Below are 14159 nucleotides of genomic sequence, written 5' to 3'. Positions count from 1 at the left end.
ACACTATTTTGTGATGCATCGTTCAATTGCTCCTAAATACTTGCATATGTGAAAACTACTGGTTGACATCAAATTGTGTTTGTTTCTTTTTTGTTTTGTTTTTAAGGGGAAAAAAAGAAAGAAAGTCCAAGAATCTGTTAAAGGCTCTGGTGGAATATGATCTAGTTACTTTACATATTGATCACCTAATGCCTTGTAAACCTTTTCCAGTGTAACAATTTCTACATGAGAGTTCAAGTGCAGTATGCAAAGATGCACTTCACACTTTTTAATAATTACAGTATATTCATTTTGACATGCCACATGCCGGTTAGATCCCTATATTGTGCTTTCCCCGGAGCTATCTTTGCAAGTATTATGGAAGCTACAGCTGAACCAGAACATGGATGTTAGGTTTCTGATGGAACCTATCCATTCAAAGCTTGTTCATGTTATAATCTTCAGAGACAGAATGATCATCAGATTTGAAGAAAGCCAAAGGTGTATAGACTCACCAACCCCCCCCCCCAAAAAAAACCAAACAAAAAACCCACCCAATCAAAGAAGGAACAAAAATCTCCAACAATCCTGCAATGGATTGTGTATGTTCTGTGTTCAGGAAATACTGACTGATTAATGAAGGAGCAAGGTGGAAAACCAAAGAATTACACAGTCTGTAAGTTCCCAATGTGTAGAACTGACCTAACCTAGGTTCTTGTCTTTTTGCTGTTAGATATTCATCAGTAAGAAACTAGTATCTACCAAAGGGATGGGAAGAGGTCTCTCAGCTCTTAACAAAGCCAGTAGCTTGAGCAGTGTGATGGTAGATGAAATTAAATTTGCAATAACATAGATTGAAAGAAACAATTGGAATTGATTGCAGACAGATACAATCATTGCAGACAGTTCAGTAAAAGTATCTGCTCAATGCAAGGAGATGATTAAAAGCAAATAAGATGTTAGCCTATGTTTCAATGGGGAATAGAAAATAACCTGCAAAATGCTACAAATTACAATGATATTACATGAATGGCATGACCTTCCTTCAATACTGTAGACAGTTTGGTTGCTTCAGCTGCATAAAAAAAATTGAGAACCACAACAAAAAAGAAAAAGAGAGAACAAAACTATAAAGGCCTGTGAAAAGTGCAAGAGAAATAGAGAGATTTCAGCAAGGCTAGGGAATAAATGAGACAATTGGCAGTGATAAACCATGTAGCTGGAAACAAGGTAAGTGTGTATAATCAATGTAACAAGCAAATGGTCACTTGGTTGGATGTGTTCTGTCCCAGCCTACGAGAGTCCTTGTTATGCTCACAAGGAGAAACCCCTCTTCCAACAAGCAGGCAGAAACCACAAGAAAAAAACAATCCCTTTTTATTCTCACAGACCTGAGTCAATGTCCAAGACAAACACAGTTCCCATAAACTTGATCCTCAATACAAACGGTTGCCTTCGGCAACCAGAACCTCCCACACCTTCCCTTTTATAATTCAGCCAAGACATGGCTTCCTAATGCCATTTCCTTTGCCTTTGGAGCCGCCCCATTGCATTCCTCTGTTCTACTCGCTTCTCTTGCCTGTGCTTGCGTGCATCCTGGATGTTTCCCAACTGTTCTTCATCACTGTCCAACTCAGGCTCCCAGTACAGTTGTGTCTCAGCCTGAGCCCGAGTAAGGGGCCAGGCTCCTCGTCCGATTGTAAGTCTGGGAGCTCCTCAGAGCCTTCCTCTAATGTCACTCCAGGCCTCCCTCCTCATCTGATTCCTCAGACTCAGCTGCCGGATCCACAGGCTAGCGAGGAATCGCAATAGGATGGCTGGTTCTTTCCTATAATATCTCCTTTTGGGTCACTGCTAGAGTCATAACTGATTTAGGATTAAACTGCTGAGATACAAATTTTTTTGCCCATTTCCACTTTCCTTTGCCAAGCTAGTAGTTTGTTTGCCAGTTAGAGGTGCCCTTAATCAATTAACTTTGCTATAGCAAATTGTAGAATTGCCAATCTAGACAGCGTCTGCATCAGCAAAGCTCTGGAATTTAGGGCATCTTCTGTTTCAAATGGCAAACAGGCAGTTGAACGTTTTTTGAAAAACAAAACCAGTATTATAATGAGCTAGAGAAGGAAATTTATAATATTTACATCAACAATAGAAGTTGATGGTGTCTTGTAAGCCCTGTATTTTTCCACAGCTATTTTTTTGCATTAACAATTACTGGAACAAGGCAGTAAATTGCTTTCTAAGGCTTAGGCTTGGATTCTTCAGAAAATTTATTATACTCCCTGACTGCTCTTTGTCTCCCAACTGTAGTCTTGCAAGGCCTGCCAAATCAAGCAGCTGTTTCAGCAAAGAAACAGTGTAAATGTTCTTGGACTTCATTCAGCATTTAAGCTAAAATCCATGAGAGTTTTAAACATCAGGAAATGTAATAGATAATCAAAATCTTAGGTAGAAAAGATTATACTCATGTCTGGACATTAAACATCCTTCACCTAAGCTCTACTAAATCAGACAAGTTATGCTTTCCATTGACTATTATATAATAAATGGCCAAAAGAAGAGAGCTTTGTGTCACCGAATTTGCTCCATAATCAATTATAGTTACAATTATAGATCATGGTTACAATTAAGCATGCTGCTGTTGTCAGTACTCTACAGTCATTATGGGTGATGTTCTACAATGACCCCAATTAGAATCCTGGTGACCTAACAAATGTCATAGTATCCAAGATCAAGTAGAGGGCAAGCAATGCTCTCTTTCTCCATATGCCTTCCTAATTTAAGATGGGAGGCACTATACGTACTTTGACATGCAGAAAGAATAAAGTGCCATTTGTTAAAGTTTGCTTTGGGAAAAAAAAGTTGAGTAGCTCTATTTCACCTTTTTTTTAATGAAATCATCAGGGAAGAACCCAATTCTGCCTCAATTTAAGGGAAAATTCTATTAAACATAGCAATTTTTTTTCTCATGAAAAGGTTATTAGTGCATTGCTAAATTTCATGTTGAGTGAGAAGTAGACATGCAAGTGCAACCTGTTGAAAATATATAATTGTCTTTCATAGTTTGGGGGACATTTGTTTCTGCCCCTATATGTCCCTGTTTTGGAGAATTTTAAGACTTTATTTATTTATAAGATTTATTAGCTGCCCATCTTACTATCAAGGTAAGTCTGGTTTGCTTACAATCATAAAAGATTATATGTATATGTATATACATGGAGAGTTGTTGCTTGATTTGACTGCACATGAATGCTTGTGGCAAAATATGAATATAGGTCTATTTAGTTAATGCACTTGCATTCAAACGTGCCTATAAATGTTACAGTTGTTAATATATATTGTAAAAATGTTAACACCTCAATATGCGTCTTCAATCACATTTTGTTGTAAGTAGTTATTTAACTTCCAGGTAACTCAGTTTTATCAAGAGTTCATTTACTCAGTTGATCAAAATGGTTTTTAAATGAGATTTCATAATTTGTTTTCTAGTGCAAGATATTTTGTCTTGAGATATTTTTGTAAATATATTTCCAGACTTTGGATGTCAATTATTAATTATATGTTTATTTCTAATGAATAAAGACTGTGTTGGAAGAAAGTCTTATTCAATATTAAACTAAGAATCTGATGACAGTACAGAAATACAGAGCTTCAAGTTACTTCCAGCTATGTCTAACATCAATTCAATTTTATAAAATAAAATTATTAGAAAAGTTCTACATATAGGTAGCTTGGTCTCTTCCATAATACACTAACTTGCATACCCTAATTCTACCCCTCTGCCTTACACATAAATTGGAGAGTGGATGTGGGCTCACAATTTTCTAGCCTTCAGACTTTTTTTTTTGACCTTCAAATATCCAGAAAAACACAGTACCTTTCTAACTAAATTATCCCCATATTCACATCTGCCATTATGTTAATACAATGTAAATTTCAGCAGATGGTGCAAAATAAATTATATTGGGCAAGAATGATAAGCAAAATTAACCTTTCTAGGACTTCTTGCCATTCAATAACACAGGTTCAAAATGAGATTCCTATTACGTGCAAATGGAGGTGGAATAGATACACAGGTGATAAAGCAATTGAATATGGTCAAATATTTCTGAACTTGATGTACCTGCACATTTGTTCAAAAAGGCCAGCATATCCCTCACAAATGCTCTTTCCACTCTTCAGAACATCCTGGGGACTGAAAGACTGATTCTCTTTATTGAAGAAACCTATAACATCATATTCTGGAGGAACAATGGAACAATTAGTAATATATAAAGCAAGCAATGTGAAGTTACAAAAGTTTCTGTACTCTAGAACTACCTACTAATACTCATTCCACTATAGATCATGTAGACTTATCCTAAACAGTAAGCGGATAAAAAGCTACAATGGGTAAAATATAAATGTAAAATAAGTTTTATTTAAATTTCCAGCTCAGTTTAGTCTATACATATGCTTTTTGTATGCATTTCTCCAAAGATTTTTCACACATATTTTTTCATAACTCATTGTTCCAAATATTTTCCTGAAAAAAATAGATTTTTGTCAGTTTTGCAAAACAGATATAGAAGGAAGTTGGAATATCCAAGATAGAAGGAAGTTGGAATATCCAAGAAAAGCAGTATTTTATATATGTTTCCTGATGATAGGCAATTCTTGGAAAGGTACCTGGAGATAGATATTTCCTGTGAATGATAATATCTATATTTTTCCCCAGAAGAGAGTCATTCTAGATCAGTGGCTCTCAACATGAGCCATATGACCTCCCCCTTCCAGGATCATGCTACATTTATAGGGAGCCACAGTAAGTTTCTGAGAGGGCCACTCAACTATCAGACATGTGATCAAATTGTCATAATTCTCTCATATTATGCTAATCTCAGCAGGATAAATAATTGAAAATGACTACAGTTTACAATAAATACCAACTAACAGCAACTATGAGGGAGCCTGTAGGAAAGCCTGTGTTGCCTTCCTTCCCTCCTATTTGAACCTTCTCCCCAATGGCGGCAGCACCACAAATCACAAACGGGGCCAGAATTTTTATTGCTAAGCAAGGTGGTGGTTAAGTGATTTAAGTTGTGCCTGATTTTATGATCTTTTTGTCACAATTGTTAACTGAATCGCATGGTCATTAAGCAAATCTGGCTTCCATTGATTTTGCTTGTTGGAAGCTGGTTGGGAAAGTCGCAAATGGCAATCGTGTGAACCTGCTACCATTGGAAATATATTCCAGTTGTTAAGTGCCTGAATTTTGATGCTATGATGATGGGCATATTGCAATTGTTGTAAGTATGACCACCAGCCATAAGTCACTTTTCTCGGTGTTGTAATTCCAAATAGTCTATAAACAAATGGTTGTAAGTCGAGAACTACTGTATAGGATAAGATAGAGGCAATAGGAAGCACTTGTGTGTTTCAATTATATATCTTGGTTTTTTTTCCAAAATACAACAGCTCCCCAAAACTTACAGACAGATATAAATAACCACCGGTCCGGGTTCCAGTGCTTTTTAGATCTTTGGAGTATGGGTCAATCAAATTTGGTATAGTTTGAAAAAGAACCCATGACAGTCAGAGATACATGGGTCTCAAAAGAGGACCACGAGCAAAAAAGGATTAGAACCTTGTTCTAGACTATACCCTTAGTCACATATTCCCATTCTAGGCTGTCAGAACAGAACAGCAGGCATAAATACAAGGCACACAACAAGCCTTACCCACACATTTCATAAAAAGAAACTGCTTACCAATGTGGTGGCATATCCACATCCAAATGGCCCTAACTTTCTCCAGGTCAGTATGTGCTACACGAAGCAAGGTTTGCACTAATTCTTCCACACTGCTTTTGGCATTCACCTGTAATTTGAGGATGTTAGATAGTAAGGTATTGTCTAATTTGAAACCGACAGTCAGTTGACTTTCCTTCCCTAATGTTCAGTTCAGAAAATCCATGCATCTCTATTTGTCAGATCCATGCCCAGAAAGAAGACAATAAGATCCAATTCAGTTCAATCCTTTATTTTCCAGACCTTTTTTTTTTTGAAACAGTTGGCAAAATACTTCCCCTCTGTTGCTGCAGATGCACATTTGATTACACAATTGATTTCCTTCTGACAAAGAAAACTCAGAAGTTTATGGTTTGGTTTAGGTCAAGGGTGTCAAACTGCCGGCCCGTGGGCCGGTTTCATCATACCGGAGCCACGCCCACCCCATTGCAGGCAATGGCAAAAAAGCTCCGATACGTTGCGCGACTTCACGTGACATCGCGAGTTTGACATGTCTGGTTTAGGTGATTGGAGGGAGAGGGCAAGATGATATATTTGTACAAGAGCCTAATTAATCATCAAAGTTTAAAATAGAGCAGGGTTTCCCTTAGTCCTGCTGTACTGTACTTGACTGCCACCCATGTTTTAAGTTTCAAAGACACTGTTAGGAAGGATTACTTTACTGTTACATGTGTACAGTTTATTCAGGTGTGAGTATAACTGATTACAATTCAATAATTTACTTTCACAATGTATCCTTATTAAAAGCCAAAATTACTCAGTCATCAGGTCAAAGCAGAGATTTTATTTATGTGTAATTTTCTCTATCTACTGACCAAGACTATATTCTATATTCTATACTATATATTAAAAATTTGGAAGCTGCATAATCAGAAGTATCTCATAGATCTAATCTGGGCCAGTCAAGCAGAATGGGTACCCACAATAATTTGTTACAAGATGTCTGCGCAACACGGTGGGGAGAGAAAGGAAGAAACAAGGTACAAGACCAACCACATGGCACACCCCTGTCATACATCAAAAACATTTCGGAAGCTGTAAAACGCAGCTTCCGAGATCTGCAAATGGGCATTGCACGCTGCCTAGAGGATACCATATAAGGACAAATTATGCATTGTAAAGATTGCTTGGAGGTGGGAGATGCTTCCAATGTAATCTACCGAATCCCCTGCATGGATTGGACAGACAGCGAAGAAGCTAACTATCAGATTGCAAGAACACGAGCTGTCAGATGAAGGGGACCCAAACTCATTGGTAGCCCACACTGCAATGAGCCAAGCTCAGAGAGCACCAAGGACCCCTCATTTCAAACCTGAGCTATAAATATTCTCCTTTATTGGCATCTATCTTGGGGTGAGTGTTTTTGTAATAAATATTTATCAACTTGTATTGAGTTGCCAATGTGATTTTCTTTGCAAAAGTGGAAATAAATCCTGAGAGTAGTCCCAAAGTGAGACATCTAAGGAATTTAGAGGAAAATAAAATGTGTTTGATAAGATTTGAGATGTTTCTTTAAAAGCTTCTATAGTCTTGTGACTTTAATGATAAAAATGGATGCAAATTTCAAAATTCTTAAGCAGTAAGATCAGAAAAATATCTAGGGGAAGAACCTGAACAGAATGACAGAATATATGACACAAAGGCAAAAATGTTTAAGTTTGATTCTTGGCATCTTCAGTTAAAAGGTTGGAGAGCAGGAAAATTTCCTATTGTGTATTGCTAACAGATGAGGCTGATATACAGTGTTCTTCAGCTTTCCAGTCTCAAGATAGTAGAAATTGGAGACTTGCTGATGGTCAATACAGTCTACACAAGGATAGATGGGAAAATAATTTTAGCTTGATGTAAGACAGATTCTTGTATTTCTAAAATTTAGCAACTTTACTGGGAAATGGTAGATATTTTACCTAATTATATCTGAACTTATATATTTCAAAAATGCCTTTGTTAAAGATGATGAGTGTAAAACATGTTGGATGTCAACTCTTATAAACACTTTTTGCTCAGTGGAACAGTGGTAGGAAAAGATCATTAGGCAGCATCAGATGGGAAAGTTTGCCAAGCTCCATCAAATTTCCAATGGAACATTTATTCTATCTGTCTGTTTCACACTTCTAAAACAACTGGACCACTCAAGGTAGTATAACATATCAGGTATATTTTGAGCAGTTTTTCTCTATGGAAATCCAGCTTTCATTGGGCTGCCAGTTCACGTTTAGGACTTGAATAAGTTTGCATTTTTCTTCAAGAAGAGGAAATGGCTTCCTTAAGATAATTATGAAAGAATGAGATCAGTATAGAATAGAAGATACAACATGGGGGCACAAATACAGATACAGTAAAGCTCTCAAATGGATCACTTGTAGTCTGTTCAAGTGGAACTTGTCTGAATCAATAGATTGCAGCCATCAAATCTTAGCAAATTGTACTTTATAGTTTGTCATAAGTCTGATGACTGCAGCACCTATTTTCTACAAATCAGATATAATATAATTCCCAGGATCTAACTATTATAAATGTGTGCTGCAGTTCAATTTACTTCTATCTTTCTTCAAACAGTAGTTGTGTGCATATGTGAGAAAGTATGTATTAAATCAACACTATTGTGTAGTTTTTAATTCATTATGTGTCTGGATTATCAGCTTATTTATTAGAAGCTCTCTAGCTCTTGACTGTCAAACATGCTAATAATTTGGACACACAACACAATTATTGAAATAATATATTGTATATAAAGCAGGAAGATAGGATAACTAAATCAGCATAATTAAAAATAGCTAGAGAACTAAATAATGGGACTCCATATGAATTCCATAATGTTTGTGGAAATAATTAACACCAGAATCTATGCAATGTGGTAAAAACTAATATATCTAGGGCCATGGGTTATATCTAGAAAGGGTGGCAACTCTGAGGCATGCTGTTATTACTTTCAGAATTTATTTACCTTTTTTGCATATGCATCCAATTTTTCAAATTGCTTCAGGTCCAAAGGCATAGATTTTAAGCATGATTTGTCCCATGGATAAGCTAAAAATAAACATGCAATCAGGAATAATTAGGATGACCGGATACTACCTTCTTCTTCAATTGATCTCCCTAGATTAATTATTCTAGAAAGAACAAGCCAATAACCTAGTAAAAATAATTTAGAACTATAATAAGGGCTTCTCTATGTCAGACTTGTTTTTTTTTAGCTGACTGTATTATGTTAACACAACAAAATGTTATGTAAAATCCTAAATAACACAACTAATAAATATTAAAGATGCAATAATAGCAGACAATTAGGCACAAATATGACCAAGCAAGGGTACATGATATGTTTGGGTCAAGCTGGCAATAAAAGCAATGAAGCAAATGTATATTGCTTTCTACTTAATATGTGTGCAGTTTCTTGTTCAGCAGCCTTGCTTAGGGCAAAGTAGATGAGGTAACTTTCTCCCAAGCTGACATATTTGTGAGATTTTGTCTGCAAATACTATCATTCCTATTTATTCAGGTTAGATGTCAGCTAAGCAGAATTGAATCAGAATTGATGAGAGTTATGTCTTACAATGTTAGTACAAAGTCAATATTACATCAAGTAAGTGCTACTCTAGATAGGGTCTAGATGCAAAAGTATGAAAACACCTACTCCTCAAATCAGATGATTTCTACAACTTTATAAAGAAGACAGGGACCCTGCTTTCTTTTACACCTAACTACTTTTTTTCTGAGTAGCAAGGAATTTTGTTTGATACATGTGTTCTTCTGAACACTTGGGGCTTAATCACCTTGCATGGCTGGCACTGTTGCAGAGATAGCTCAACCTATGTTGGACTTGTAAAAATGCACATAATCTAATCCAGCAGTTAGGATTCACGCTACTTTTAGAAAGTACCCATCCTGAGAATTATCCATTTTAATGTTTTTTTCTGAGATCTTGTGAAATAACTTTAAATTGTTGTAAAATTTCAGTCCTCCCATATGAATCTTAACTATTGTAACAAATTTGGACTGAATGTAAAAAATGGTTGGTTGTGTATTGGGGAGGTTGTGAGGCAGTTGATCTTTAAGCAAGATTGTGCATTGCCAAACACCCATTTTAGTTGATTAGTGCCTGGGGTTCATATGCTGTTCCTATATAATGAACTCTGAGTAGCTCATATTGCTTTAAATAAAATATTAACTATTAATATAACAAAATAACATAAGTAATAGCACAAAGCATAGTAGTCAAACATTGCAAAGAAAACTATGCCCATCGACAAACCCCATCCAAACAAACTCCATCCCTACTAACACAAAGTCTCCTCGCGGAGCTATCTTAAAAAGCCTAGTTTTTATGATTATCCTAAAATTCAGCAGGGTGAGATCTAGAAGAAAACTATTTCAAAAAAGAGAGCCCAAGGTTCAACTCCTTAGGTTCTGCAGATGGCAGTTCCTAAAAGAAGGGAGCCAGAGTAGGCTCACCATATTTGATCTCATTGGACAGGCAGAGCCCCTGGGGAACAGACAGTCCCATAGAAATCTTGATCCTGAGATATGTAGAGCTTTCAGCACCTTGGGTTGCTGACAATCACCTGGCAACCACTGCAATTTTCAAAGTAGAGATATTCCTTGGGTGAACTTCCATATTCTCAAACATCTTTACTTAGATAATTTACTCAGAAATTTCCAGGTGACAGCCCTATGTAGAGCAAACTGCAATAATATACTATTTCAGACTGGAGCTTCCCATAATTACACTATTCCATATTTTAAAGTTAGGGAGTATCTTGTTCCTAAACTTTCTTCTGTACCTGAGCTTACAGGGAAGGACAGATGCTGCCAAAGCAAAGCCTTGTGTCAGAAGCTATAGCAGCTACAGGATACTTTAGGATTAAACTTCATTTCTAGGCTACAGTGAGTGAAGGCAAAATGTCAGGCAAGATAGGATGTACCTGTCATCAGCCTAATGTACTGAGCAGCCATCTGTCTGTCTCAACCAGCATTCAGCACCAGGCATCTGTCTCTTTAATAAGCTTGTTTGTATATATGGCCTTTTACTGAAAAGGGCTATTACAGTAACCTAAAAAGAGCTAAAGCAGATTTATGCATTTAAGAGGTTCCTACTCTGCACATCTCTGAAAATTACTAAAAAGTAAGCAAATTTGGAAGCATGGCCATTCTTTAAATTGGTGGTCTGTTTTGCTCTTTGTCAGATTATAAGGCTGAAAAGGCTCCAAACAGCAACAGAATTCACAAGAAGTCATACAATGATATAAAGATACCACTAACAGCTGGAATTCTGTACCAACCAAGCTGCTAGTGCATTGCTAGTGCATTTTTTAAAATATAAATGATGCTGTGCTTCAGTAGTTAGCTGGTCTAGATATTGGTATTTTAACATAGATCTTTTTTAAATTTATATTTTATTGTGTTTTACTAATCTAGGTGAAATGTTAATATATATTGCTAGTCCATGGATGATATGCCATATTCTAAATTAATAGGTGCATTGCTCCATTTTAGCAAACAAAGGCTACATCAAGTTCTGGCAGGCACTGTCTATCCCAGTGTCCAATACTTCATTAAAAACCCATCTTACTATTTGCTATCTCAGCTAAAATATACAGTATGCCAAATGTAAAGGATTCTAATTCTACAAATTAGCACTAGGAAAGATCAGGTTAGGAACATGAAAAGCTCTCTTAAGTTCTACATTGGATCTCCATCCCCAGTAGGGTTGCAAAACATTTGGAATTATAACAGTATCTAGATAGTTTTTTGAAGGTTGCTCCTCTGACAGACTCAACTTTTGTTTGCCTTTTAAAATCTGGTTTGCTTCTTTGTAGAACTACACCAGACCTAGGCTGCAATATTTAAGATGACTACTATAGTCTTTTTTTAAAAAAATATGCTCTGGTAGCTACAGCCATCAGATTTGTACTGCAAAAGTCCAAGGACATGCAGAAAATGCTCTCTGTTAGATCAGTGTTTCTCAACCTTAGCAACTTTTAAGATGTGTGAACTCCAACTCCCAGGCTTCTGGCTGGGGAATTCTGGAGCTGAAGTTTAAAGTTCCTGGGGTTGAGAAACACTGACTTAAGTCATGGGAAAAAGCATTTTCTAAAAAAGAGAGTTGCCAATGTATTACCTTGGAATATGTTAGTACCATACCAAAAATTCTCTCTCTCTCTCTCTCTCTCTCTCTCTCTCTCTCTCTCTCTCTCTCTCTCTNATTTAATAAAACTGGAAAAATAAGGGGAAAGTTTGATATTTACCATTAAGTAAATAGAAATAGTGGAAAATGGAAATCTGTTATTAATACTATAAAACTCTTTTGCTCAGCCTGTACAGAAATGTAAATAAACTTAAATTATACAATTTATCTTCCATTTCTGGTGACTTCATTTCAAGAAAAAATTAAATTAACTACGGGTAATGATTAATTATACGTGTGTGTGTGTGTGTGTGTATCACACCATATAAATAATTTGAGAAGCTGGGAATGGAGACATAAGCAACAAAATTCCTTTCCTGGTGATGTCTTAAAAAATAAAAATGCAACTGAATAGATAGTAATCTGCAGTTGTGACTCACAGTGCTTGTACCATGTTTGTAACCAAGTCATGTTGGCAAAAGATGCTAACAAACACAAAAAACACTTTTTCAAGTATGTTCAAAATAGAAAGAAAATAACTGTAACAGTTGTTCAGTGAATAAAGTGGCAAAATGCTACTAGTTTTACAAACTAAAAATTAATTTAACCAAACCTAAAATAAATAATAAATAAATAAAATAAAATGCAGAAGCACACAATTCTGGTTTTGACTCTGTGTTCATCAACAACTGGGCATGATGCCATAGTGGTTAGAATGCAGTACTGCAGGCTAATTCTGCCTAAGTCTGGAGTTCAATCCTGATGAGCTCAAGGTAAACTCAGCCTTCCATCCTTCTGTAGTCAGTAAAATGAGAACCCAGATAGTTGGGGGCAATAAGCTGACATTGTAAGCTGCTCAGAAAGTGCTGTAAAACACACTTACATACGGACCAGTCTAAGTGCTATTACTATATCTTTCCCCAGACATTTGGGAAGAACAGGCTAAAGATTGATAAAAACATAATCAGGGAATATTCATTTATTCTTAATGAGTTTAAATCTCACATTCTATCTGTAAGTAATATACATCCACTGGGGGGGATGTATCAGGGGATTTTTTATTGTCACTAAACACAGGCAACATTCAAAGATGAACAACAAGCTGTGAACTTTTTTCCATTTTTATACATAACTTATTTGATTTGAGAGTTGTTCTTGGGAGTTGCCCTTAAAGCAACAGCAACATATTAGAGAGGGAATTTGCAGATGATCTGGCAGAAGCTGTATGTACTATCTTAAGAAATCTCAGAAAACTGGTAAGATGCCAGACAACTGGAAGACAGTGGATGTTGTCTCTATCTGCAACAAGATAGGGAAAGCATGTAGATCATTATACATGGAATTCCTTTACCAGCAATAAATAGCCATAGGAGGCATTTTCTTTTTTTCCATAGTGTAATTATGAATTGTGTGGCCTCCTGTGAGTGTGTGCATGTTTCTGCTTTTTCTTTACTTGTTTGTGTGCTTACACATATGTGTGCATAAAAAAAACAGAGCAGGATGCAAATGCCAGGAGGGGGGGGAGCTTAGAATGGAGCATTTGGCAGTATTCCAATTCAGTGCCCAAGAGCCTTTGACATAAGGCTGAATTGATGATGGATTTGCTGGAATGTTCTTCTCTGTAGTTCCTGGCTGGACTGACCCATTTACAAACTCATTTTTTCTTTTTCTGACATTTTCTGCTGTGCCATATTTGATCCCATTCTGATTTGTGTTCAGAGAGTTTTCTTGCTGATACACAGATAGACATATATACAGACAGTTGGTTGGAAAAAACGGGACAGACAATATAATGTAGTTACCATGCTGATCTTTCTGTCCGGGTGGTCGGGGTCTGCTCTTTCTATTCACTTGAAAAGCTGTGAAATTGTGAAAGAAATATGAACAAATTAGGTAGACAGAAAAATGCATACTCTAATATGCTGGCTTGAAAAGTTGTGGAAGTTTTGGTAGCACACAACTGGAAAACATCAGGCTGGAGAACCTGTTAGAGTTCTTTGCTATTAGAAAGTCTTTACAGTAAGTCTCCCCACCACAATAACACATGTTGAGCAGTGTTCGGGACAAAAATATATACTTTTTCATGAGTATGCATATCAAGGAGTTGATGATGTAATCATTATTTGTGTCATAGCTTTGCAAAATTTTCATCTGAAATGGGCCTATTGTTTTACTTAGACTCTCGATGATTTTCGATATTTTTCTCTCCTCAATCTATTCAACTCTTTATTTTAGTTATCAAGTATTACAATAGTGCCGCAGAC

The 14159-nt window shown here is 36.4% G+C and overlaps 1 protein-coding gene across 1 annotated transcript in view; it reads right to left on the bottom strand.

Annotated features, from left to right (window-relative positions):
• KY (kyphoscoliosis peptidase) overlaps positions 1-14159 on the bottom strand; it is a 34316-nt gene that overhangs the window by 2979 nt on the left and 17178 nt on the right. Inside the window, exons 4-7 of the mRNA XM_015815597.2 lie at positions 13698-13754; positions 8716-8798; positions 5730-5838; positions 4103-4220 (exon numbers count right to left, since the gene is read on the bottom strand). Of these exons, the coding sequence (XP_015671083.1) occupies positions 4103-4220; positions 5730-5838; positions 8716-8798; positions 13698-13754 (367 nt within the window). The remainder of the gene's footprint in view (positions 1-4102; positions 4221-5729; positions 5839-8715; positions 8799-13697; positions 13755-14159) is intronic.

This window comes from Protobothrops mucrosquamatus, unplaced genomic scaffold (assembly GCF_001527695.2).
Source record: "Protobothrops mucrosquamatus isolate PMUCROS unplaced genomic scaffold, P.Mucros_1.0 scaffold353, whole genome shotgun sequence".
Taxonomy (NCBI): Eukaryota; Metazoa; Chordata; class Lepidosauria; order Squamata; family Viperidae; genus Protobothrops; species Protobothrops mucrosquamatus.
The sequence above is the reverse complement of the archived record's forward strand: the minus strand, read 5'-3'. Positions and strand labels throughout refer to the sequence as shown.